The sequence below is a fragment of the Aotus nancymaae genome, unplaced genomic scaffold (assembly GCF_030222135.1).
Source record: "Aotus nancymaae isolate 86718 unplaced genomic scaffold, 86718_ANA_hifiasm-v0.15.2.pri h1tg000007l, whole genome shotgun sequence".
NCBI classification, from domain to species: Eukaryota; Metazoa; Chordata; class Mammalia; order Primates; family Aotidae; genus Aotus; species Aotus nancymaae.
In genome coordinates, this window is record NW_026988418.1 from 48,511,581 (window position 1) to 48,538,742 (window position 27,162).

Genomic DNA, 27,162 nt, shown 5'->3' on the forward strand with positions numbered 1-27,162 from the left:
ATCTGCCCGCCACAGCCTCCCAAAGTGCTGGGATTACAGTCTATGAGCCACCATGCCCGGCCCTAACACTTAAACAATTAGGGCAACATGGTAGAGGAGATAACTTTAAAACCCTCCCAACAGCACACATTAAGAAATCTTGGAGAGCCGGGCACAGTGGCTCACGCCTGTAATCCCAGCATTTTGGGAGGCTGAGGCGAGCGAATCACGAGGTCAAGAGATCGAGACCATCCTGGCCAACATGGTGAAACCTCGTCTCTACTAAAAATACAAAAATTAGCTGGGTGTGGTGGCATGTGCCTATAATCACAGCTATTCGGGAGGCTGAGGCAGGAGAATCACTTGAACCAGGGAGTTGGAGGTTGCAGTGAGACAAGAATGCACCACTGCACTCCAGCCTGGATGACAGAGAGAGACTCCATCTCAAAAAAAAAAAAAAAAAAAATCTTGGAGAAATGTAACAAATATAATGAACTCATCAGCAGCAAGTAAGAGAAATCTCGAGCTAAAAGCTATACTGAAAAGCTGAAACTCTACCTATTCTAGAGGACTTTGATAATCTTGGTACCAGGAAGCTTTTGTTTCAAAACAGCCACTAAGTGACATTAGATACCGTCTTGAGCAACCTGGAGACCTCAAACTGTGAACACTGCATAAAAACAGGAAAAGGATGAACTAGAAAAATCCTGCCCTCTAGCAAAGAGAAATTAGGAAACTTGTCGATCTCAGTTTGGTGTTCTATGGAGAGAGAAGGCGTCAATTGATAATGTCTAACTATAGCTTCCTCAAATGAGTTTTGGGTTAAAATTATTACTATTAGTATAATCTGAGAAACTTCAGGCTAAGAAATTAAAGAGGGTCCTGGACTGGTGCCAATGAACATCTGACATAAACACATGCATGTCATCTTCTATTTGAAGCCCAGATGAATAATAACATTAGGAAATGAGTTCACAATAACATATTAGGGAAAAAAACAAGAAAACAAGATACCATAATCAAGAGTCAGCAGAAAGAGCAGACAGGAGTACCAGACTTACACAACTTCAGATACTGGGATTATTTATACAGATAATAAATGCTTTAAATTACTGAAGGAAAAAAGGAAGCTTAAAGTGTGAATGAGTAAGGAATACAATTCTATTTAAAAGAAGGGAAAGATTTGGGAAAGAAACAACTTTCAGGGAAAAAAACTAAAAAACTGTGCAGAGGCTAAAACTATAATTAATAAGACAACTGAGTAGAGAAAGTGACTTGGACAGTATAGCAGAATAAGTTACTCGGAACATAGCAAAGACAAAAAGATTAAGGTAACTAATTAGTTTTCCAGAACTGTCATATTTAGAGAGCACAACAAATCTCAAGGAATAAAAATAAAAAGAAATCACACTGAGACACATCATAAAAACTGCAGAACTCCAAAGACAAAATTGAAGACTTTCAAAGCAATCAGAAGAGAAAAGAAGGAAGACTGTATAAAACAACCGGCTACAGTGGTGCATGCCTGTAGTCCCAGCTACTCGGGAGGCTGAGGTGGGAGGATCGCTTGAGCCTAGGAGTTCTGGGCTGTAGTGTGCTATGCTGATCGGGTGTCCGCACTAAGTTTGGCATCAATATAGTGACCTCCTGGGAGTGGGCGACCACCAGGTTGCCTCCAGGAGCAGGGGAACACCAGGTTGCCTAAGGAGGGGTGAAGTGGCCCAGGTCAAAACTCCTGGGCTGATCAGTAGTGGGATTATGCCTGTGAATAGCCACTGAACTCCAGCTTAGGAAACATAGTGAGACCTCCATCTCTTAAAAAAAAAAAAAGAAAACAAGTGTTCTCAAGAGTGAGAAGACGATGGACTATATAAATGAACTGAGTTCTAAAATAAATGCCAACCTAAGATATTTGATATGAAGCCAAATTATCATTCAAAAGAGGCTGGGCGCAGGGGCTCATGCCTGTAATCCCAGTACTTTGGGAGGCCACAGTAGGAGGACTGCTTGAGGCCAGGAGTTCAAGACTAGCCTGGGCAACATAGCAAGACCCTGACTCTATTTTTTAAAAAGTAAAAAACAGACAAACAAAAAACAAAAGTAAGAATGAACTGTGTGACTATATGAAATTTTAAAACAGGCAAAAGAAATGTACAGGAGGAAGGACAGGTTGTCTCTAAGGAAGAGAGGAACTTATAAGAAAAACCTTTCTAGGGTGACGGTGTTCTATTTATTCACAGTGACTGGATTACACAGGTGCATGTATTTGTCAAAACTCAGCAAATGTATATACTTAAGATTTGTGCATTTCATTGTGCGTAAATTTTACACCAAAAGAAAAAAATAAAAACTATGGAACTCTAGTTAACGATGCTTAAGATTCTGGGCCCAGTAGAGGGATGAGTGCATTTAGTCTGAATTGTACCAAAAACAAAATGGGTTAATGTATGGATAAATATCTGATAAAGCAATTATTGTAAAATATTAACGACAGAATTTAGGTGATAGGTATATGAGCATTCACTACAAATTTTCAATTTTATTTTTCAAATTTTTCATAATAAAATATTGGAAAAAACTTTAAATAGGCAAAACTAATCTATAAAATTGAAAGTTAAAGGCCAGGTGCAGTGGCTCATGCCTGTAATCCCAGCACTTTGGGAGGCAGAGGTGGGCGGATCACGAGATCAGGAGTTCGAGACCAGCCTGGCCAACACAGTGAAACCCCGTCTCTACCAAAAATGCAAAAATTAGCTAGGTGTGTTGGCGCATTCCTAAAATCCTAGTTTCTCAGGAGCCTGAGGCAGAACTGCTTGAACCTGGGAGGTGGAGGTTGCAGTGAGCTGAGACTGCACCACTGCCTGGGCAACAGAGTGAGACTGTCTCAAAAAAAAAAAAAAAATAAATAAAGTTAGGGAAGATAGTAAACTTGGGAGGAGGAGGTGGTAGGTATTTCCATGGGAGACAGTAAAGACTTTTGCGGTGCTGGTAATGTTTTTAATCTTGGTATATTAATGATTTGTGTACTTTTTGGTATGTATTTTATTTCCATTAAAAAATGAAAATAAGACGGGCACAGTGGCACATGCCTGCAATCCCAGCACTTTGGGAGGCTGAGGCGGGTGGACTGCCTGAGCTCAGGAGTTCAATACCACCTTGGGCAACATGGTGAAACCTTGTCTCTACTAAAATACAAAACTATTAGCCGGGCATGATGGTGTGCACCTGTAGTCCCAACTATTAGGGAGACTGAGGCAGGAGAATTGCTTGAACCCGGGAGGCGGAGGTTGCAGTGAGCCGAGATCGTGCCACTGCACTCCAGCCTGGCACCTGGCAACAGAGTGAGACTCTGTCTCAAAAAAACAAAACAAAACAAAACAAAAAAGAAAATAAGATGAAATAAAGATGTTTTAAGATAAAAACTGAAAAAACATATTTTTATAAGAACTTCACTAAAGAAATCTTAAAAAGGAGAACAAAATGATCCTAAAAAGCAGGTCTGAAAAAAATGTTTAAAAGGAACAAAAATACTGGTATATATTTAGGTAAATTACACTTTTGTCCATTTTACTGATGAGGAAAATGAACTAAAGATATAAAGCCACAAAACTAGTAAATATTCAGAGCTGGCATTTGAAGCCACCATATTCTGTTTGGCTTCAGAAAAAAACTAACAGTTGATTAAAAGAAACAGAGATCAGGGCCAGATGGGGTGGCTCACACCTGTAATCCCAGCACTTTGGGAGGCCGAGGTGGGCTGATCACAAAGTCAGAAGACTGAGACCATCCTGGCTAACACGGTGAAATCCTGTCTCTACAAAAAATACAAAAAGTTAGCCAGACGTGGTGGCACGTGCCTGTAGTCCTGGCTACTCAGGAGGCTGAGGCAGGATAATTGCTTGAACCTGGGAGGTGGAAGTTGTAGTGAGCCGAGATCGTGCCACTGCACTCCAGCCTGGGTGACAGTCTCAAAAAAAAAAAAAAAAAAAGAAACAGAGATCAGAGAGACATTTCTCCCATGGTTACATACATGGAGACAACTGGGTGGGGTAATGTAATGCCCTAGAAGTAACATGTAATGCCCTTAAAGAAAGTTCAGCAAGATTCTAAGAGTTATTTCTTGAAACATTCTTAATCAAGGTTAACAGCTTCAGTCCAAACTCTACTACCAGAGGGGACAAAAAACATGGTTCATCTATGAAATTTTTCCTATCTAACAGATACAAATTACATGCCAAATAGAACTCATATATTTAAGCTGATTCCCAAAGGGGTTCAGAGGCAAAGAATCACTAAGTTATTACTTTAAAAAAAAAATTTTTTTTAAGAGACAGGGCTCTTAAATTTTTAAGAGACTCTGTTGCCCAGGCTGGAGTGCAGTGGTGCAATCATCGCATTCACCACCACACCTGGCTAATTTTACAATTTTTTGTAGAGATGGCGTCTCGCTTTAGAAACACTAATTTAAAGTGAGCTTCCTATCTTTCAGACAATTGTTTTAAACTCCAATTCTTTTTTTTTTCACTGAACGTGTCATGGATAGTATTCCAAGACAGTACTTGTATGTCTAATTGTTCTGCTTAATGGCTGCATGGAATTCCACTGTATGAAGGTGCCACCATTTATTTAACTCAGTCTATACTGAAGGATATGTTAGGTTGGTGCCAGTTTTTACACTACTAAAAACAATACTGCAATAGATACACGTGTACATATATCTCTAGTTTGTAGATCATCTACAAATATATCTGTAGGCTAAATTCCTTGAGCACTTATTTGTAACATTTTAAGATGTAATAATTTTATGTAACAAAATATATAACATTCTGAGAAACATTACCAAATTGCCTTCTAAAATGACTGTACCAATTTAACTCTCAAGAACAATGGAAGAGGAAAATGGCCTGGTTAACCCATACCTTCCTTACATTAGATATTATTAATATGTTTATCAGCCAAATACTATGCATGTATATGTATCTTTCTACGACCATCTATTCTCATCCTCTGATCCCCTCCTAATTAGTTGCTAGTCTTTTTTTCTTACTAATGCATAAGCCTTCTGTGACATATATGTTAAAGACTTTTTTGGTCCAGTCTTTTCACTTTATTATAGTCTTCTTTTGCCATGTAAATTTAGTTATTCTTTTCCTTTTGGCTTCTGGATGGAATGTTTCTTCTCTTCAAGATTATGAAAATATTCCAGTATTTTTATTTCATGTTAAGATTCTGATCCACCTGAATATTATTTAGTAAAAGAGTCAACATTTCCTCTCAAATGCAAGCTGTTCCAACTCTATTTATTAAATAAGTAATTATTTGTATTAATTTGAAATGTTACCTTGATCATCGACCAGAGAACCAAATATACGGTTTATTTTCTATGATCTAGTAACAGATTTCTAGGCCAATACCATAAAACTACTATAATTTCATAAATTTTGATGAGTCCAGCCTCATAATTTTTCTTTGTTCAGATTTTTCCAGGCACTTCTGCCATGTTAGTCTTCAAAATAAACTTCAGTTATTTATGAACTATCTTCTTAATAAATAAATAACAAAGTCTCATTGATATTCTGATTAGGATCGCATCAGACTTAAAAGATCACTTAATAAACAACATTGAGTTTTTTAAGAACATGGCACTTTTTTCCATTTATTCACATCTTTTAAGTCTTTCAGGAGAATTTACATTTTCTTCATATAGATCTTTCATATTTCTTTCAACAGATTTGATTAGCACTGGGTGAAAGTGAACATAAAGTTATAGACCCTACAAAGAGTTGTGGTAAAGGAATTACCTCTGAAAAAGCCACTATTTTAAAGTAGTTTGGGATCTGCTCCAAAATAAGCAGGAGAGCCAACATTTCCTTCCCAAGCTCCTCTATTTTTAACAGAGAATGTCAACTTTGCTTTGGATCAACTTATATAAGCCTCCCTGAACTTAACTTTATTGATTACAGCTATCTACTATGACACTCCTACAAATTCACTAGTCCTCTAAAATTCATCCCCATTGCGTACATTTTTGACTTCACCTCACTTTGACTATTCAGTGAAAATTACAATTCTTATTCTTAGAAAAATTCACATAATTTCACATATAATTTTAGGACATTCAGTCATACTGGTGAAAATGCCTGCCATAAAGCGTGCCTGGATTAGAACGAACCTATTCCAGCCAGCTGCTACAATCACCTGCTGACAGTTCTACAGAGTAATTCAGGTACAATGGTACATTCATCACACTTCATATGTGGGCTTTTAAATTTAAAACTTTTTTTTTAAATAAACGTAGACTTTATAGAAAAGTTACAAAAACAATACAAAAGTCTTCAATCAGATTCCTCAAAAGTTAAAACATTTAAATTTTAAGCAACATGAACTTGAGATTCTGACTATATTGCAGCCCAAGTTGCTTAAACAAGCAATCAATTTAATACCTAGGGAGTATTAATAATAGTCTTAGTACAAGACCAACTTCTCATATCAACAATTCCAAAATCTCCAAAACTGAAAGATTTTTAACTCCTTCAGCAGCAAAACCTGAGACAGTCTACAGTCATTATTTACCCACGATAAGGTAAATATTTATAGGTTTCACTGCACAAATAGTACTGTCTGATTACACAGTGTTGTCCCAGACCTATGAGGGGTGAATGGAATACACAGTAAATGTGGCATATTCCTAAGGATTTCAGTGAAGGGAATGTAAATCTTCAATGTCACTGTATATTATTTACTATGTGCCAAGTACTACTTTAGTTATTATTAATATTTCATTTAATCCTCTTAACCTGGTAAATCAAATCTTGCCCTAGGTCACCTAATGTACATCAAACAGTAAAGGCAACATGCGAATTTACATTTATCTGAGTCAAAGCTATAATCAACTTTTGAAAGTTAATAGAAAAAAAGTATTGAAAACTAGTCTCTTAGAATACTGGGGACATGGGAGCTGAAGAGAATTCTTTGAAAAAATTTCATTTCCTCTCTTCCCTCTTTCCAGCAAATACCATTGCAATCATCTAAAACCTTGCTCATTTTCATGTGCATAGCTGGTAAGACATAAGTATCTCAAACAAGGTACCTCTAAATGTCTTTTTTTCATTTTTTCCTCTTAAAGGTAAAATATAAGACACCAGAATCCTGATTCTATCTACATTATATTAATTATCTAGACCAAGAAAAGATTAGAACTATACATTCAATAAGTATGTCTTCTGTATTCATCTAAATCAGGGGTTCTCAAATGGCGGTGATTCTGCCTCCTGCAGTGGACATCTGGCAATGTCTTAACAAGAAGTTAAAAATCCAAGAGCTCAACCTCTCTAATAAAGCTGCCCACAAAAAAGTTTGTGATATTAAACTAAAGTTAAGGTATAACTAAAACAAGGACTCATACTTTTTTGATGAAAGTACAAAGTGGTAATGTTTTATGGAGACAAAGCAGAGTTTCTCTCAGAAGTTTAAATACATCGTACTCTTTAATCCAGTAATTATGTTTTCTAGGAATTGATCCTACGGAAAGTCAGGTAAACACACAAAATAATTTGTTCAAGGCTGTTTAGTACAGTGTTATTTATAATCATTAAAAACAGACATAAATTAAAACATTCATGAATATGGAAATAATTAAATAAAATAGGATATAGTCAAAGGTGGAATATCCTACTTAAAAATAATGAGGCGCAGATTTGCATTAGCAAGAATAGAGGTTCACAATGTATTGCTATATGGAAAATCTAGCTACAGGAAAAAATGATGTGTATTTCTCAATAAAAAAATTAATGTTTAACGGGCAGAGTCATGTCACTTTATGTAGTTTTATTTAAGTATTTTATATTGTGTTTTACTTTTTTAGATGAATAAAAGAGGAAACATGATTAGAAGGAAACATTACAAACTTTTATTAGTGGTCACCTCTAGATAGCGGAATTACAGGTGGAATTCTTCCTTTAAACTGTTTAATGATACAGATGTATTATTTATGTAATAGCTATTATGAACTGATTCCTTCCCAGATGCCAGTTACTGCCTATGTGAATTAATACACTAAAAGGCCGTAACTCTACAGAGTAGCTATCATGAGCTCCATTTTGCAGATGGTGAAAGACTAAGAAATGGATTCTAAGCCTATTATTACATACTATGTTGCTAACCTCCTCCTGGGAAACACTAAAAATGTAAGAAAACCAATCCCAAATTTCTATAAATTTATGAGCAAAAGACTAATGCAAGAAGAATCTGATTTGCCATTTCAGAGACCTGGGGAGTTTCAAAACAACCAAAAATATACTAAACCTGGAAAATATACTGTGTAATATTCTTGATAAAAACTTCCCACATACATTCATGTATCTAAAGACACAAAAATGTTATACTTGAGGCCATCTGCTTTTCATTACTGAGAACTAATCTCTGATTACAATCATTCTGAATGGTTTCTTTCAAAAAACAGGAACATATTTTGTATTTGAGAAGGCACTAACCACTTACCATAAACTTCAAATTACGGCAATTTCTACATACGTCAGTTTCAAAATGCACAAAGGAATCATCTCACATTTGATAAATGCAAGACACTACTTCTTTTTTTAAGACAGGGTCTCATTCTGTCACCCAACTGGAGTGCAGTGGCATGATATCAGCTCACCGCAACCTCCGCCTCCTGTGCTCAAGTGATCCTCCCACTTCAGCCTCCAGAGTAGCTGGGACCACAAGTGGGTGCCACTGCACCTAGCTAATTTTTCTATTTTTAGTAAAGATGAGGTTTCACCATGTTGCCCAGGCTGGTCTCAAACTCCTGGCCTCAAGGGATCCACCTGCCTCAGCATTACTTTACTTTTGGAAGACAACCAGGAAAAATGAAAAATAATTTTTACAAATATTTATGTCTTATACACAATAAATGGACAATGTCATCTTCTAATTATGTTAACAGCAGAAAAAGTAGAAGTTTTACTAGAATAATGATAATTTTGGTGGCTCTGTCTTTTCAATTTATGGAAGAGTACAACTGGAAAGGCACCTCAGAGTTTACTTGGCCCAACTCCCCACATCATACAGCTGAGGCCTAGGGAAAGTAAGGTGATTTGTTCAAGGCCCCACAGTTACTAAGAGGCTGAAAAAGGAGGGACTCCCTCAGGTTTTTAAAAATTCTAAATAAAAAATCTTGACTTCTGAAAGGTATTATCTAATAATTTAGTTGGCTACTTAAAGTACTTTGGGATCCTATTCTCCTCTGTATTCTTGGGGCCTTTTCAACTCAACATTTTTCAGACAGCAGCAAACTAATCTGTTACATTATCTATACTCAAAAGAGTTCAAAGTCCCCTTCTTCTCCATTGACAGCTTTTAAATGAAATCTTATTTAGAAACCCAATGCAGAAAGAATATAAAAGCAGAGTTGCCTTGATTAAAACATACAGGAGTCCTGCTTTTACTTGCTATTTTGTCCTGGAAGACCCTGAAATACTTTCTTGGCATCTTAGGTCTCAAAGAAACAGTTTATTTCTAATGTATGAGAGAGTTCTAGGGTGCTGCTACTCAAAATATGTTTCTCAAACAATCAGCATCACTGAGGAGTTTGTTAGAAATGCACAATATCAAACTTCAACCCAGGCCTACTGAAAAATCACAACAAGCATATTTAACAAGATGCCTAGGTGACTGATAGGCACATTAATGTTTGAGAAGCTTCTCAAATGATATGAAGAAACACACACACAGACCCACACACACACTCTGCAAACCCAAATTTTTTAGAGTTACATGACACACAATTACTACAGTTATCCTGTCATGGACCAACAACAAACAGTTTACAGAACCACATTTGGGGTAGCAATGCTCTATAGCAACCAAACCTTAAACGGTGATCCTGATCAAATCGGAACACCTAATATACTAAAAAGTTAGAAACTTACTTCTTATCAAAAAATGTTGAATTCTCCTTCCTCTTGGTGAATCCATTGGGTAGAAGTTTTAAGTTAATACCTTGCCTTCGGGCACGATTTTTCATAAAGTACATCTACCAACCAAAGCCAAACAGACAAATTAATTTTTAAATGCTTTAAATTTAAAAAGTGAGTAAAACAATTGTTCAATAATAGTTAAGATTTACTGAAAACCTAAGTGTTACAACAGCTCTAAGAAGTAATCTCATGTAATCTTCACGATACTATCAGAATAGATATTATCATCTCCATTTTATCAATAAGAATTAGTGAGATACCAACATCATACAGCTATCCCAGAGAGAAAGAACCTGTATTCAACCCAGGTCTAATTCCAGAGCTTCTGCTTTTAATCATATGTGCTATGAGCCAAAGAATAACTTAATGGAGATTAAAACAAACAAACAAACAAACAAACAGTTCATTTGGCAATCAGAGGGGCTACCTACACAATTCTTGATTGCTTTTACTGATGATTTTACCAGTTAGTTGTATGTATCCCTGATTTTATTACTAGACAATTCACTCAAGGGAAGAGCCATGGCACTGCCTAGTACAAGGCCTAGCTTAAAGTAGCCACTGTTGTGGGAAGCACAAAATGGGATATGAGAATATTCTTGCTCTGACATGTGTATTACATTGACCACGTGGGTTGATTAAGCTAACCTGGAGAATTCCAGAGTTACGAAGGAAGTAATACCAGATTTTTATTAAGTCAAGGAAGAAGAAAGCTCACTCAAAGAAAAGGCAAAGTATAAATGCAAGTTTTTTGTTAAATGAATAGGGATCTAGAATTTGCAATGTAAAGAGTCAGAATCAAGTCATGAGCCAAGGAAAAGAATGGGTCAGCTACCACTGGCTAAGTAGGAAACTGTCTGAAGAAATTACATGTAATTTTCTAACTTAGAGGACTTTGGTTTCAGTAATGGTATTGATTACTATAAATAATTATAATAGCAGTGGTCAATCCTCCCAATATACCTTCAGGAAAAGGGTGAACCAGAAACAATCACTACTTTTAGAGCAAGCTAGGGAACTTGTATGGTTACACTGAAATAGAGGAAAAAAGAAAGAAAGTCCATTAGCAGCTATGGCTATGGGACATCCTTTGCTTAGATTTGCAATTTTGCCTTGCAAACAGCAATGAATAGCCAAACACTAGAGAAAAGGAAGTGGGAGGCCTTAATCAGATAACAAGTTTCAGTAAAAAAATAAAATAATTGAGAGAGTGTAGTATTGGTGCAGGATAGACCAGTAGGTCAATGGAATGGAAAAAACAAGTCCACAAAATAACCCAAGCATATAGGAATGCTGATATATAACAAAGGTGGTCCTACAGAGCAGTAGGGAAAGGATGAACTCTCCAATAAATGGTGCTGGGAAAAGTGGATTATCTATATGAAAAATTAAATGGGACCTTCTCTGTACATGATACCAAAAATCAATTCCAGTTAAAGACATAAGTATAAAATGCAATAGTATAAAGCTTTTAGACAATAATTATGAGGGAATAACTTCCTAACTCTCATCAGGAATTAAGAGAACTGCACAGTGAAAATCATAATAAAATTACATAGCCAACAGATTGACAAAAATTTTTAGTCTCACCAAATTAAGTATTGGTGAGAATATGACAATAGGTCCATTTATACACTACTGGTGAGAGTGTAAACTAGTATATCACTTTGGAAAATGTTTTGGTAACATCTAGGCAAACTGAAGATACGCATACCACACAACAAAGCAATTCTATTCTCAGGTATAAACCTTAGAAAAACATCTTCACACACATAAAGATCAGGGAAGGGCATAAGAGGGTGGCATGGAACTTCTGGGAAGCCAGTAATGTTCTAATTCTAGACTTAGGCGGTAGTTACATGAATGTTCATTTTATAATTATTCATTATACTATGTATTTCCATTCTGTGATTTTCTTAAAAAAATATGCTATATTTTACAATTAAAAAAAAGTCTTAAAGTAATTTATCTTTAAGTAGAATTTTAATTGTGCCTAATTAAGTTTGAGGAAAAATAAGAGTTGCTGTATAAATAATTTTCTTTCAGACACGTGTAATATAATGCCAAAAAAATGCTAATACCAATAAAATAAGGTGTTTAAAAGGTATTAAAATTCTGCAACCCCAATACTAAAATGAACACAATTGCAGGATATGATTTAATCACACCATGAACGAATTTTTACAACACCAGTTGCCAAACATTCCAAATATGTAAGCTTCACTTTTGCATAGTGTTTAAGGAATGAAAAAGGCAATGCAAAAATATGAAAATTAAGTGTATTAGAATAGCAAGTCTTAGCTTTTACTTCAAAATCAGAATCTAATCCCCTCTCAATAATTCTAACAGTATACCCAAGCCACTATTATCTCACAAGGATCATGGGAAGAGCCGCATAAATGGTCTCCCTGCGTCCAATCTTCCACTCTTACCTCCCAAAAGTCCACACAGCAGCAAGAGTGGTTTTTCAAAAGGTAAATTTATGTTCAAAATCCTTCCGTGGTTTCCATTTGCACTTAGAATTAGAAACCCTCACCAGTCTCTTTTTCTTCTTTCTTTTTCTTTTGAGACAGAGTTTCACTCTGCTGCCCAGGCGGGGGTACAGTGGTGCAATCACAGCTCACTGCAGCCTTGACCTTCCTGGGCTCAGGTGATCCTCCCACCTCAGCTTCCCAAGTTGCTACAGGCGCACGCCATCATGCCTGGCTAATTTTTGTGTTTTTTTTATAGAGACGGGTTTTTCACCATATTGTCCAGGCTGGTCGCGAACTCCTGGGCTCAAGCAATGCTCCGGCCTCAGCCTCCCAAAGTGTTTGGATTACAGGAATGAGTCTCTGCACCCAACTCCTCACCAGTTTCTCTAACTTCATGTTTAATACTCTCCTTCTCACTCACTATGCTTTAATCACCCTGCCCATCTTTTAATTCCTCAAACACAACATCCTTGTTTCTGACTCAGGTCTTTCCTTTTACTTTTGCCTCTAACTGGAATAATCTTCCTCCAAATGTTCACATGACAGCCTCTTTCTCATCATTCAGATCACTGCTTACATATCATCTCTTAGAGAAGCTTCTCCTGACCGCTGAATTGAAAATGGTACCCTGACAATCTCTCCCCCACAAAGACCATTTTCATTCTCTCTTTCATCTCTTGAGCCTTCTTTATCTTCTATATGAACTTAACTCTATCTGAAATTATATTTGTTCCTCTACTTATCTCCTGTATCTCCCATTAAATACAACTCCACGAGGGGAAGGTCTTTTGTTTTGGTCACAGTCATATCCTTACGTAATCAGAACAGCCCTACGTCATAGTAGCCACTTAATATATTTGGAAAGTTAAAAAAAAAAAAAGAATCTAACTGATTGGAAGGACTTCTAACTGGAAGGAATTAAAAAAAGACTTACATGTTTATTGCTTATTGGTCTTTTCAAAAAAGCATCTCTAGAAATATGGTCCGCTGTTCTTGCCACATCTTCCAAAAAACGATAATCTAAAAATTTCAAAACAGAATAAATAAATGACACATACCAATGGCCAGGGAGCATCAATTTGCTGTGCATAAAGTGGCTTACCACTTAGGAGATTCATTTCAGTAAACTGTTGTATTGAAATGTATGCAGTTTTATCTCGAACTCCATTACATGTCAGTTCTGTTTTGTGTTTCTTTACACAGGGCAAACTGAGGAGACAAAGGGGAAGCACTTTTATATTTTAGGGTAAGAAAGGTACACATACAGGTTAAAAGGTAGGAAGTTACATGTATACCTGCAAGAATACCGCATACAACGTGGACATCTGTACTTTGCTTCTTCTGTACCACACGTTTCACACCTACAAAAGCCCACGTGTAACATTAAATTATCAAATATTAATTCTACTTATTTATAAACTTAGAATGTCCCAATCAATTTATAAATGTAGTGACAATTCTGACAAAATATTTGACAGCTGTTGAACATCATTTGAAAATTCTCAACTACAGTTCCAATGTTGCTAGTGATATGTAACTCAGGAAAATGTATTAAAATCTTTAAAACCCATCTCACTTTTGACTTCTTTTTTTACTATAATCAGATAATGAGATTATTCATCGATATTTTAACTTGTGATTCCTGGAAATGTGGTAATGATTGTATGTGTGTGAATCCAGAAGACCAATCCATGAGCTATGTTTAGATATTTTCAAAGCACACACACCAGAAAAAGAATATAAGGACAAGTCGAATTCAGAGAGTAGCAGTAACATCTTTTTTCCTGAACTCCACACCTAATCTAGAATGTGCATCAAAATAATCTAAAAATCCCATGTAACCCATCACCTGTCCTCAACTGCTCTCCTAGGCTTTTGGGATACTGACAAACAAACTACAGTTACTTCTATTTAGACCACTGAGCTCCAGACGTTAATATTCCCAAGAATCTGACCACTCTTATTTCCTTTGTCACATGATCCACACACCAAGGAAATTAAATCAAAAGCAATAAATATTCACAACACTCATGCAGAAACTTGATAATTGAGGTCAAGTGTATTTTTGCCTAATTTTAACTTAATCCACTTTGTCACTGTTGGATATATTAGACTTTCTCATCTCTATTCTCTCTCAAAGAAATACTGAGTAAAGAGTATATTAAGTCAAGCCAGATCCAGTTCCAAATGATCTTCTGGTCCCCAGAACGTTCACTTATCTAACTTGACCATTACCCAATGGACACTACCAATTTCATATATTTTCACTGAATTTGTTGTGTTGTCATTTACAACACCCTCCACTTCCCAACCAACCCCCACGAACCCAGACTGACTCCAGAAACCCAAACTTGTGCTTATTGTTCATTATTTCACCTTCTGCTGATAAGGTGGTTTTTCCTTTCACTCTAGACATGAGGACGCAACAGCTTTATATCCCCAAAGGGAATTCCCCCTGTCCTACCTTGACATGGCCAGTTTCCGCTTGCAGCCCACCAGGTGATTTATCGGAGGCTCTTCTTTCACCTTTGTATCATCCACGGCTTCTTTCTTCTCTTCTTTTACACACTCTCCATCCATCATCTCCTCTTTTATGCACTGACCAACAAACTTCTCCTCCCGTTTTATCTGCAAGTTATCCTTCTCTTCTGGCCAGTCCATTACCTCTTGCTTCACCTTCTCCTCCTTTACCTCTGGGTCATCCATTTTCTCTTCTTTTACCACCAAACTACCATCCGTCTCCTGCTTCACCTCCAATACGCCTGCGTTCTCATCCTTCACCTCAGGCCTATCCTCCACCTTCTGCTTTACCCACTGACCAGCCAACCTGCCTGCGGTATCTGGCCAGTCCATAATTTCCTCCTTCACTACCGTTAGGTCCATCGGTATTTCCTCTGGCCTTTGTCCACTTCCTTCCTCTCCATCCCTTATCTTCTTCATCCCTGTCAGTCCTTTCCGCTCCTCTCCGCCGCCGGCCTCCTCCGCCCCTGCTAAGTCCCTGACTCCCTCCCTACCAGACTCTGGACTTAGCCGCACCCCCTCAGCTACACTTTGGAGGCCTCTCCCAGACTTCCCTTCATTTTCAGCAGCAAACTCCATCAACTCACGATCCTTGGCCTCTGCTGCCACTCTGTCCTTCAGCGTGGCTGCTGCACACCAACAGGAGGAATTACCGGCCGGAACGCCTACTGCGGCCCAGGTGCAGAGACAAGCAGCCAAATGCCCGGAATAGCCTGCTTGACGCGAAAACTTGAATCGCCGTAAAGCAACGCTTTTGCGCCTCGCCACTTCACGACTTGTAGAGCTCTTTACGGAGGAATTACCGGCCGGAACGCCTACTGCGGCCCAGGTGCAGAGACAAGCAGCCAAATGCCCGGAATAGCCTGCTTGACGCGAAAACTTGAATCGCCGTAAAGCAACGCTTTTGCGCCTCGCCACTTCACGACTTGTAGAGCACTTTACGGCTCTGCGGCGGACCTGACAGATTGTCGGTGGAACCTGAGTAAACCGCGTGGTTTGCCCACTGGGATTCCCGCCTCCCGCCTCGGTTCCGCCCCACCGTTCCTCTAGGGAAACCTCCGGGGCCACACCCTAGGCCACCTTTCACGCCCTACTGGGTGTGAAGAGTAGAGGAGCCCAGCGGAGGGAGAGAAGTAAAACCCTTAGACTCTGGAAATGGGAAAACTCACTCTGATCTGTTAACGATTAAATCCAATCTTGAATGAAAGTGGAGGACACACGTCACGCTACGCCTTTTCAAGCTGTAGTTTCTTAAGGCTGTAAATTAAGGACCATAGTATTAGTAATACAAATCTAGTGTCATTGCGAAGATTATGAGATTATACATGGGAATCAACCAGCAGCGACAGACACAAACTCAATATATAACTGGGAATCCTGATGGGTTTCAAGTAGGAAAGAGGGCATGAACTTTTTTTTTCCATTCTTTCTCTGTAACAGCCTACGTCAGGCTGTTCCCCATTCTCAGCATTCTGCCAGATTCTTTCAGAGAACATCATAGATGAAAAGTGCCTAATGTCCGATATTGCTGAATAACAATGCAGTGTATGAATGTGGCACGTCTTTTCATGCATGTACCAGTTGGTGGGCATTTCGATTGTTTCCACTTTGGGCTGTTAGGAATAATTCTTCTTACACATTCATTTACAAGTCTTTGTGTGGACATCTTTACATTTGCCTTAAGTAAATACCTAGGAGTGGAATTGCTGGGCCATACAAGTTTATGTTAATTTTTAAAGAAATGCCCAAACTGTTTTCCAAAGTAGCTATATCATTGTACATTCCCCCTGGCTGAGGGTTCCCGTTTCTCTACATCCTGCCAATACTTAGTATTATCAGTTATGTGGTTATAGATGTCGTTGTGAATTTAATTTGCATTTCTTTAATGACTAATGATGTTGAACATTTTATCATGTGCCAACTGGCCATTTATATATTTTCTTTAATGAAATGTTTATTCAAATTATTTTTTGCACATTTTTAATTGATGTCTTTTATTATCAAATTGTAGTCGTTCTTCATATATTATGGATATAGGTTTGTGGTAGACAAGCACCGATATGTTCAATGATAACCCGTTCCCACCTCGGCCCCGTGTTCACCTGTTCAGACCAAGGTGTAGACTGCCACATCATCCCAGGATTAGTCTGAGTTACTGATAGCTTACAACAGAAGTGTTACCTCTAGGATTAGGTTTGAAAAAAGGCTGTGATTTCTGCCTTAGGCTCTTGTTCTTTTATTCTCCTTCCTAGATCATTCACTCTGGGGAAAGCAAGCTGCCAGGTTGTGAGTACCAAGAGGCGCATGTGGCAGGGAGCCGAAGTTACTGGCTCTTACAGGCTGAATTTGTGTCCCCTCAAATTCGTGTGTTAAATCCATAATACCCAATACCTCAGACTGTGACTATATTTGGAGATAAGACCATTAAAGGTGATTTCATTAAAATGAGACCATTAGGATGGGCCCTAATCTAATCCGACTGATATCTTTATAAGAAGAAGAAATTTAGACACAAAAAGAGACACCAGGGAGGTCTGCAGAGAGAAAAGACTATGTGATGATACAGTGAGGTGGCCGACTGCATGCCAGCGAGACAGGCCCCAGAGAAAAACAAGACTGGTGACAACTTATCATCTTGGAGTTCTAGCATCTAGAACTGTGAGAAAATAAATTTAAGCCACTCAGTCTGTGCTATTTCCTTATAGTGGCCTTGGCAAACTAATGCACTGGCCAATAACCAGCAAGGAATTTCAGCTTGTCAACAGCATGTGAGTAAGTTTGGAGGAAGATTCTCTAGTCCTAGTCCAGCTTTACATGACTGCAGCTCTGGCCAACAGCTGCACCCAGATTCCGGACACTCAGAAATTGTGTGGGAGGATAAATGTTTCTTGTTTTAAACTGCCAAATGCTGGATAATTGATACAAAGGAATACATAATACCAATTCCTTATATGGTTTGGAAATATTTTCTCCCAGTCTGTGGCTTTTCCTTTTCTTAGTTGTGTCTTTAGAGGAGCAAAAGTTTTACACTTCAATTAAATGCAGTTTATCTATTTTTATTTTTTGAGGCAGAATCTCGCTCTTGTTACCCAGGCTGGAATGCAATGATGCGATCTCTGCTCACTGCAACCTCTATCCCGCCAGTTCAAGTGATTCTCCTGTCTCAGTCTCCCAAGTAGCTGGGACTACAGGCACGCATCACCAAACCTGGCTAATTTTTTTGTATTTTTGATAGAGACGAGGTTTCACCATGTTGGTCAGGCTGGTCTCAGACACCTGACATCAGGTGATCCACCCACCTTAGCCTCTCAAAGTGCTGGGATTACAGGTGTAAGCCACTGTGACCGGCCTCTCGATTTTTAAATGAATGGTGCTTTTTGTGTCACACTAATAACTTTTTGCCTAGCCCAGGGTTGCAAAGGTTTTCTCCTATATTTTCTAGAAGTTTTATAGTTTTAGCTTTTACATTTAGGTCTATGAACCATTTTGAGTCGGTTTTTGTATCTAGAGTCATCCCTCTGTATCTGTGGGGGATTGGTTACAGGACCACCACAGATCCAATTAATGGTCAAGTCCTACAATCTGCCATCTGGATCCACAGTTACACATCTGTGGTTCCACCAACTGTGGATCAAATTTCCAAAGTTGGTGGAACCCACATATAGAACTAAGCATATGGATGGACAAGGTAATGGCTTTGGGTTTCAGCACAGCCTGGGCAGTTGGAATGCAGGGCTCCTGAGATTCCATGACAACCCCACCTTCTCATAATTCTATTATTGCAACAGCAAACGGTTACCTGGCACACTGGCTGAGACCTCCCTCACTCTTATCAGAGGCAGAGCTACAGGCAGTGCCTTTGGCTCTGAGCTCAGGCAACGTAAATGCTGTTTTTGCTGTTAAGGATTCTAAAGTGCTGTGAGGTGTAGATTAAGTTCTTCGCAACCGTAAGTCAATTCCAGCTGTTGTCATCCCTCAGTCCTGACTAAACCTAGTTGATTTCACTAGTTTTTGATCCATCATGTGCTTGGGTTTCTTCTCCCCAGTCCCTGTTTGAACTCTCCTGCCACAAACATCAGCATGGTGGTAACTGCCGCACATTTGTCCCATGACAGGGCAGACATGACTATTCTAGAAATCAACGAGGAATTGCAAGTCCAGCGGGCAGAGAGCCAACACTCTCTGGCCAAGAAACTCAAGAAATACAGTAAGTTCTGTAGAGTCACCATCACAAAAGTGATGAATCAGCACCTGTCATCTCTGTGAGATACTGAAGAGTCTCTTCATCAAAATTAATTTCATCCTTCCCTTAGTTCTAGGAAAACAGAAATGGGTATTTTAGCTTCATTATGTTAAGGATGGCAAACAGAGGCACAACGTATTTAGCAACTTTTCCACGTTAGCAGTCCGATGTGAGGCGGGACTAGAGTTAAAATCCTACTGACTGACTTCTGACACAGGCACAGAACCACTTGCTTTTCTCAGCAAGATGCTCAATCATGTTTACCAGAATGCTCTCTGTACCCTAGAAGATCCTGCAGACAAATAACATCTAGTCTGTTGGTCTAAATGCCTGGAACTAATGAACTGCCATTCTGTTTAAGCTTCTTTGAGCCCAATAGGCAAATCTCTCTTCAGGGAACCCCAGGGGAAACACGGCGACAGTACAGAGTACCTGCTCTAAGAAGCTTAAAGAGGAGACTGCTCCTAATAGTAACGGTGGCATCCATAAGTGACAGCATGAAGAGCAGGGAGTACCCCGGGGAGAGGGAAGTCCTGCTTCCTGGGGCACAGGCTCTTTTTCTAAAGAGGAAGGAAGACGGCACGTAATACATTGGGGAGGTAGCAGTGCCGTGTGCAGAACAGGGAGCCTGGGCCAGTCTCCTGGGCCCCATCCAAGTGGCCTATCTTCTCTGTGCCTCAGTTTCCTCATCTGTTCATTGGGTACTATAATAACACCTACCTCTGTAAACTGCTGCAATGAATTACATGCTGTGATTTTTCTAAATCTCCTAGAACAATTCTTGGCACAGAGTAAACACTATCTATTGGTTCTCCATCCTACTGTTTCTAACTTAATTCAAACGTTATTAGTATTTGGTCATATTTCTATGATGACCTCAGGGTCTCATGCCTCGTATTTCATGCAATTATATTCAGATATGAGTTTTTAAATCTTTGACATATATGTGCTTGAAATTCCCAGTACCAGGGAATCCATGAGTCCCATCGTCCTAAGGGCCTTTCCTACTATACAGGATATCACTGCTTTATGCCCCAGTAGAGTGTTTGACAGGAGAGGCTGCAAGGCTTGCAAAAGTGTCCCAGGATTCAGAGCCAGACCTCAGGGGCTATGAATTCTGACTCTACCTCATCCCAGGTGAATCATCCTGTCAAGTTACTCGATGTGTCAATGAGTTTCTTTTTCCCCATCTCTAAATTGGAGAGTATCAGATGCCAGCAAGTTGGGAGGTTGATAATAAAAAATGAAAAAAATCCCTCACTACAATCTGGTACTGGGGATGCTTTTGTCCTTGGGATAGACACTGCCACCTGCCCTGCAGGCAGTGACCACACCAGTATGTCCAGCCTTCCACTGAGGCAGGCATGACTGTCTCTTCTCAGAGTGTGAAGAGGAAAAAGACATAGACTCCGTGCTGAGGGATGAAGTGCGGTTCATCGAGGAGAAGCTGGCAGAGAAGCTCGGGCAAGCTGAGGAGCTCAGGTGAGAGACGCCATGGGGACAGGCAGGTGGGCAGGGGTGTGATCTCTGAAGTGCAGCAGTTGAGCTGGGAGAAGCAGGAGCTAAGCTGGGCCAGGACAAGGGCAGGCATTTACATGGCAGGCACATTTCACACAAACACTCATAAAACAGAACAATAACCTTAGCAAGTTATGGGTTGCAGTTGTTTCTTGAGCTTTGTTTTCTCTTCTTAAAACAACTAATTGTTGAGTTGAAATTTGCGTATCCAAAATTCATCAAAAGAAAATGAACCACCCAGCAGCATTTAATACACACAAAATGGTGTGTGATCACCACCCATTTACTCTTAGTCAGAGTCACCTCCTGACTGCAGCAACTCATTCATTCAATCAATATTGCCTTCTTGACCTGCCATTCCTTTCTCCTTTCATCTTTCCAATTCACCCCATCTGCACCTGACCACATTTCTGTGCACGGCTCTGTTTCCAGTCACTGCAAGATGCACTATGTGAATTTTCACATAGAAATGTCCATGGCCAAAGTGAGGAGCTGAAAGGACATCCCCTTGAAACTGATTTAGGAAGACACTGACTTTTGTTTACAGAAGAAATAAATGAATGGAACATCACAGAGGATCTTACAGGAGCTCTCTCTGATACAGAGAAAGCCTTTGTATATATAAATACAATATATATGTATACTATATATATATACACATATGTATATTTTCATGGACTCTCATTTCTGTCACCCAGGCTGGAGTGTAGTCACACAATCTCAGCTAACTGCAACCTCTGCTTCCAGGGTTCAAGCAGTTCTCCTGTCTCAGCCTCCCGAGTAGCTGGGACTACAGGCATGCACCATCATGCCTGGCCAATTTTTGTATTTTTAGTAGAGACAGGGTTTCACCATGTTGGTAAGGCTGGGTTTGAACTCCTGAACTCAGGTAATCTGCCTGCCTCGCCTCCCAAAGTGCTAGGATTACAGGCATGAGCCACTGCACCGTGCCAAAAAAAAGAAAAAATATATATATATGTATATAATATATATATATAATATATATATATATATATATAAAATACATATATATAATTTCTCTTGGCCACAGGCATTTTCCCAAACATGTTGTGACCTTCTGCTTGGAGGGCTCCTTGAGGACATGCTCACATAAACCTCCGTTGCAGTATTAGAACTGATCACTCATCCCTTTCCGTTATTAAACGTTCTCTGCTATCTCACCATAGGCAATATAAAGCCCTGGTTCGCTGTCAGGCAAAAGAGCTGACCCAGTTACAGGAAGAGAGAGAGGCCTCCCGCTCACTGAATCAGCATTTAAAGGCCCTCGTCACTCGTGATGACCCTGACAAGTCCCAGGGTCAGGACCTCCAAGAGCAGCTGGCCGAGGGGCACAGGCTTGCAGAGCATTTCAACAAGCTCAGCCTAGGTAAGGTGGACACAGGTCCTGATGACACACAGTCCCAGACTTATGAAAGTCCCCAGACCTCCACACCTCCACAATGGCAATTTTGTGGGTAGCATTGCTTTCCACTAAAAATCTGTAGCCATGACGTGACCAGGACTTCCTGGGCAAAAGCAGACATGGGAAACCCTTGGGGTTGGAGGTCACAGGATTGCAGATGTCTCCTCATTTCTTGCTGGAACATGGTCTTTGAGGCAAGAGGCAGCGTCTGTCCAGTTTTAAAGGACAGGAAGGAGGCTGTGACAGGAGGCACCTTGTTAGAGTAAAAAGAGTCCTGGACTAAGAATGAAGGTTCCCAGGCTCTATCTTCAGCAATGTCTTTAGCAACTGTGAGGAAATGATTAATTTATCCTTCCTGAGTTCCTGTCTCTGAATCTGTAAAGGCAGACAAAACTGTCTCTTGCATGCAAATGTGGGAGAACTTCTGACTATATTTCACGATGAAATAAAGCCCCTTGCTGTGTAGTGTTGGAGAAGGCACTTGATGTCGGGGCATTTGGTGGTAGGAAGTGGTCTAGACTGGAGCACTCCCCATGGAGAGAGGGTCCCTGGGTAGCACAGTGGAAGTCACTTGGAGGGCCCATGAAGTTCCCAGTGTAGGGAGTATCGTGGGACAAGTTTGTTTGTCCTGTCCTAAGAGAAAGATACAGGCTTCAATGCAAGCTGTGACAGGACACAGAGCCAAAGCCTGTGCCTGGGTATCAGAAGTGTGGCAAGATTGGGGAGACAGCTGCTGAAGCTTAGAGAGAGGCTGGACAAGCCTCCAGTAATATGGGGAGCAAGAAGGCTTTTCAGTATTTGGCCACATCTTGATGGTGACTCTCCAGGTCAGAAACACGTTCCCTCATGGATCAGGAGAACATGCCAGGGCATTTTTTAGGGCTAAACAGGAGAGTTTTCAGTACAATGCAGACCCATACATGGATGTTCATGTCTCAGTGCACATAGGGCTGACTGTGCTTCCAGTGGGTGAAGTGGGAAATATCTGAATAGACGCTTCTGTATTTGCAGAAAGTGACGAAAATGAAGATGAAGATATTACAGATGAGGTGGTCGAGAAAGTACAGGGATCGCCTGACCTCAGGTAACACTGAATACTCAGGAGCGGGTAATGGGTGGTAAAATATGGAAAAGGTCTCAGAAAGAACACAAGGTAGGTGAAGGTAGTCACAGACGGCAGGTTCAGGATACAGACAGCTGCACAGTGCACCGATTTCCTGCACTCACCAACAAGGAAACAGCCCTGTTAACATGCTTGTCCATTGTCTTCGTGGCACCTGTAAGCATGACCCTCTATGAGTTCACTAGCCCTAGGGACTTCCTGCACACACAGAGGAGACCTGTCCTCCCCTGTAGTGAAGCTAGGACGAGATGGAAAGCTGCTTTTCACATGCTTGTCCTTAGACTCTTGTTAGGGAAGATAAATGACAAGGAGACAACAAGCAGGAATTAGGAAGCACCTACCAAAGTTAAACACCAAGACAAGTGCCCAGGAACACTTGACATTTCACATCACAATGTTAAAATTAAAAGCAATCTACAAGGCACACCATCTCCGGAGTCTACCAAGGCTCAGACACCTGTATTCCCTTGGCCACAGCATGTTAAATACAACCCAGCTTAGACACACGGTGTGGCAGCTGTCTTTGGTTCTGTGTGAGTGCTGTGAAGACTGTACCATACAGAAGCAGCGGAGCCTCTGCCTTCCTCAGCTCCTGTCTTTCCAGTGCAATGAACACCAGCTGCTCTCTTCCTCTCTGGTTCCCAAGGCAGCCATGCTCTGTTGCAGATAGAGGAGGATTGCCTGTTCTCTCTTAAATGGAACCTCCCCTTTGCTTTCTGGAACCACTACCTTATGCCTTCCGTCAAAGCCAGCTGGGAATCCCTCTTGGTTTAATCTTTGTCATCTCTATCCTACCTGGCTCGTGAGGGAGGTGCAGAAGGCTGAGGAAAAGGAAGTCCCTCAGGACTCACTGGAGGAATGTGTTGTCCCTTGTTCAAACAGCTACAGCCATTCTGACTCCAACCAGCCTCACAGGAGCCCCGAAGTAACATTTGAGGGAGACGAAGTCGACTCTGCTATGATTGTAGACAGTGAGTTTGCTCAGAATGAAGACGAGGAAATGCCATACTTTCTCCCAGGTAGCCTCCATATTCTTTATGCCTCATACCTCTGTCTAGGCTAAGGAAGATCAATTCTGAGGACAGGCTGTATACAAACCCATTGATTTGAATCAGAAACTAGGATGAAGCTGGGGGCAGTGGCTCACATCTGTAATTTCAGCACTTTGGGAGGCCCAGGCGGGTGGACTACTTGAGTTCGGGAGTTCAAGATGAGCTTGGGAAATGTGGTGAAATCCATCTTTAAAACGAATACAAAAAACTTACCCAGGCGAGGTGATCGACACCTGTAGTCCCCACTAATCGGGAGCCTGAGGTAGGAGAATCATCTGTGCACAGGAAGTTGAGGCTGCAGTGAGTCATGATTTCACCAGTACACTTCACCCTCAGTGACAGAGAGAGAACCTGTTTAAAAAAAAAAAAAAAAAAAAAAAAAAAAAAGAAGGAAAGAAGGAAGGAAGGAAGTGGTCTAGACTGGAGCACTCCCCATGGAGAGAGGGTCCCTGGGTAGCACAGTGGAAGTCACTTGGAGGGCCCATGAAGTTCCCAGTGTAGGGAGTATCGTGGGACAAGTTTGTTTGTCCTGTCCTAAGAGAAAGATACAGGCTTCAATGCAAGCTGTGACAGGACACAGAGCCAAAGCCTGTGCCTGGGTATCAGAAGTGTGGCAAGATTGGGGAGACAGCTGCTGAAGCTTAGAGAGAGGCTGGACAAGCCTCCAGTAATATGGGGAGCAAGAAGGCTTTTCAGTATTTGGCCACATCTTGATGGTGACTCTCCAGGTCAGAAACACGTTCCCTCATGGATCAGGAGAACATGCCAGGGCATTTTTTAGGGCTAAACAGGAGAGTTTTCAGTACAATGCAGACCCATACATGGATGTTCATGTCTCAGTGCACATAGGGCTGACTGTGCTTCCAGTGGGTGAAGTGGGAAATATCTGAATAGACGCTTCTGTATTTGCAGAAAGTGACGAAGATGAAGATGAAGATATTACAGATGAGGTGGTCGAGAAAGTACAGGGATCGCCTGACCCCAGGTAACACTGAATACTCAGGAGCGGGTAATGGGTGGTAAAATATGGAAAAGGTCTCAGAAAGAACACAAGGTAGGTGAAGGTAGTCACAGACGGCAGGTTCAGGATACAGACAGCTGCACAGTGCACCAATTTCCTGCACTCACCAACAAGGAAACAGCCCTGTTAACATGCTTGTCCATTGTCTTCGTGGCACCTGTAAGCATGACCCTCTATGAGTTCACTAGCCCTAGGGACTTCCTGCACACACAGAGGAGACCTGTCCTCCCCTGTAGTGAAGCTAGGACGAGATGGAAAGCTGCTTTTCACATGCTTGTCCTTAGACTCTTGTTAGGGAAGATAAATGACAAGGAGACAACAAGCAGGAATTAGGAAGCACCTACCAAAGTTAAACACCAAGACAAGTGCCCAGGAACACTTGACATTTCACATCACAATGTTAAAATTAAAAGCAATCTACAAGGCACACCATCTCCGGAGTCTACCAAGGCTCAGACACCTGTATTCCCTTGGCCACAGCATGTTAAATACAACCCAGCTTAGACACACGGTGTGGCAGCTGTCTTTGGTTCTGTGTGAGTGCTGTGAAGACTGTACCATACAGAAGCAGCGGAGCCTCTGCCTTCCTCAGCTCCTGTCTTTCCAGTGCAATGAACACCAGCTGCTCTCTTCCTCTCTGGTTCCCAAGGCAGCCATGCTCTGTTGCAGATAGAGGAGGATTGCCTGTTCTCTCTTAAATGGAACCTCCCCTTTGCTTTCTGGAACCACTACCTTATGCCTTCCGTCAAAGCCAGCTGGGAATCCCTCTTGGTTTAATCTTTGTCATCTCTATCCTACCTGGCTCGTGAGGGAGGTGCAGAAGGCTGAGGAAAAGGAAGTCCCTCAGGACTCACTGGAGGAATGTGTTGTCCCTTGTTCAAACAGCTACAGCCATTCTGACTCCAACCAGCCTCACAGGAGCCCCGAAGTAACATTTGAGGGAGACGAAGTCGACTCTGCTATGATTGTAGACAGTGAGTTTGCTCAGAATGAAGACGAGGAAATGCCATACTTTCTCCCAGGTAGCCTCCATATTCTTTATGCCTCATACCTCTGTCTAGGCTAAGGAAGATCAATTCTGAGGACAGGCTGTATACAAACCCATTGATTTGAATCAGAAACTAGGATGAAGCTGGGGGCAGTGGCTCACATCTGTAATTTCAGCACTTTGGGAGGCCCAGGCGGGTGGACTACTTGAGTTCGGGAGTTCAAGATGAGCTTGGGAAATGTGGTGAAATCCATCTTTAAAACGAATACAAAAAACTTACCCAGGCGAGGTGATCGACACCTGTAGTCCCCACTAATCGGGAGCCTGAGGTAGGAGAATCATCTGTGCACAGGAAGTTGAGGCTGCAGTGAGTCATGATTTCACCAGTACACTCCACCCTCAGTGACAGAGAGAGAACCTGTTTAAAAAAAAAAAAAAAAAAAAAAAAAAAAAAAGAAGGAAAGAAGGAAGGAAGGAAGTGGTCTAGACTGGAGCACTCCCCATGGAGAGAGGGTCCCTGGGTAGCACAGTGGAAGTCACTTGGAGGGCCCATGAAGTTCCCAGTGTAGGGAGTATCGTGGGACAAGTTTGTTTGTCCTGTCCTAAGAGAAAGATACAGGCTTCAATGCAAGCTGTGACAGGACACAGAGCCAAAGCCTGTGCCTGGGTATCAGAAGTGTGGCAAGATTGGGGAGACAGCTGCTGAAGCTTAGAGAGAGGCTGGACAAGCCTCCAGTAATATGGGGAGCAAGAAGGCTTTTCAGTATTTGGCCACATCTTGATGGTGACTCTCCAGGTCAGAAACACGTTCCCTCATGGATCAGGAGAACATGCCAGGGCATTT

At 40.8% G+C, this 27,162-nt stretch overlaps 2 protein-coding genes across 8 annotated transcripts in view; one reads left to right on the plus strand and one right to left on the minus strand.

Annotated features, from left to right (window-relative positions):
* ZNHIT6 (zinc finger HIT-type containing 6) overlaps positions 1 to 15,835 on the minus strand; it is a 74,740-nt gene extending 58,905 nt beyond the window's left edge. For 2 of the 7 annotated variants that reach the window (XM_064372589.1, XM_064372587.1), the window contains exons 1-5: positions 14,895 to 15,831; positions 13,726 to 13,791; positions 13,533 to 13,639; positions 13,365 to 13,450; positions 9,909 to 10,012 (exon numbers count right to left, since the gene is read on the minus strand). In XM_064372589.1, the coding sequence (XP_064228659.1) occupies positions 9,909 to 10,012; positions 13,365 to 13,450; positions 13,533 to 13,639; positions 13,726 to 13,791; positions 14,895 to 15,529 (998 nt within the window). In that variant the 5' untranslated portion in view covers positions 15,530 to 15,831. Of the gene's footprint in view, positions 1 to 9,908; positions 10,013 to 13,364; positions 13,451 to 13,532; positions 13,640 to 13,725; positions 13,792 to 14,894 lie in introns of all 7 variants that reach the window. The other 5 variants (XM_064372588.1, XM_064372585.1, XM_064372591.1 and 2 more) reach the window with 5 other exon arrangements.
* Positions 15,836 to 18,885: 3,050 nt separating this feature from the next.
* Positions 18,886 to 26,528, plus strand: LOC135273424 (putative neuroblastoma breakpoint family member 5). Its single transcript, XM_064372592.1, has 5 exons — positions 18,886 to 19,157; positions 20,576 to 20,675; positions 21,899 to 22,129; positions 25,226 to 25,294; positions 26,141 to 26,528. Exons 1-5 carry the CDS (start codon positions 19,031 to 19,033, stop codon positions 26,394 to 26,396), a joined length of 783 nt encoding a protein of 260 aa, XP_064228662.1. The 5' UTR covers positions 18,886 to 19,030; the 3' UTR covers positions 26,397 to 26,528.
* The last annotated feature ends 634 nt before the right edge of the window (positions 26,529 to 27,162 follow it).

What these genes read in the sequence shown, in the direction of transcription:
- LOC135273424 (XM_064372592.1), top strand. Translation starts at nt 19,031, where the DNA reads ATGGTGGTAACTGCCGCACATTTGTCCCATGACAGGGCAGACATGACT. An exon ending in GGGCAAGCTGAGGAGCTCAG is followed by an intron (nt 20,676 to 21,898) that starts GTGAGAGACGCC and finishes ATCTCACCATAG; the next exon opens with GCAATATAAAGCCCTGGTTC. An exon ending in CAGGGATCGCCTGACCCCAG is followed by an intron (nt 25,295 to 26,140) that starts GTAACACTGAAT and finishes CTGGCTCGTGAG; the next exon opens with GGAGGTGCAGAAGGCTGAGG.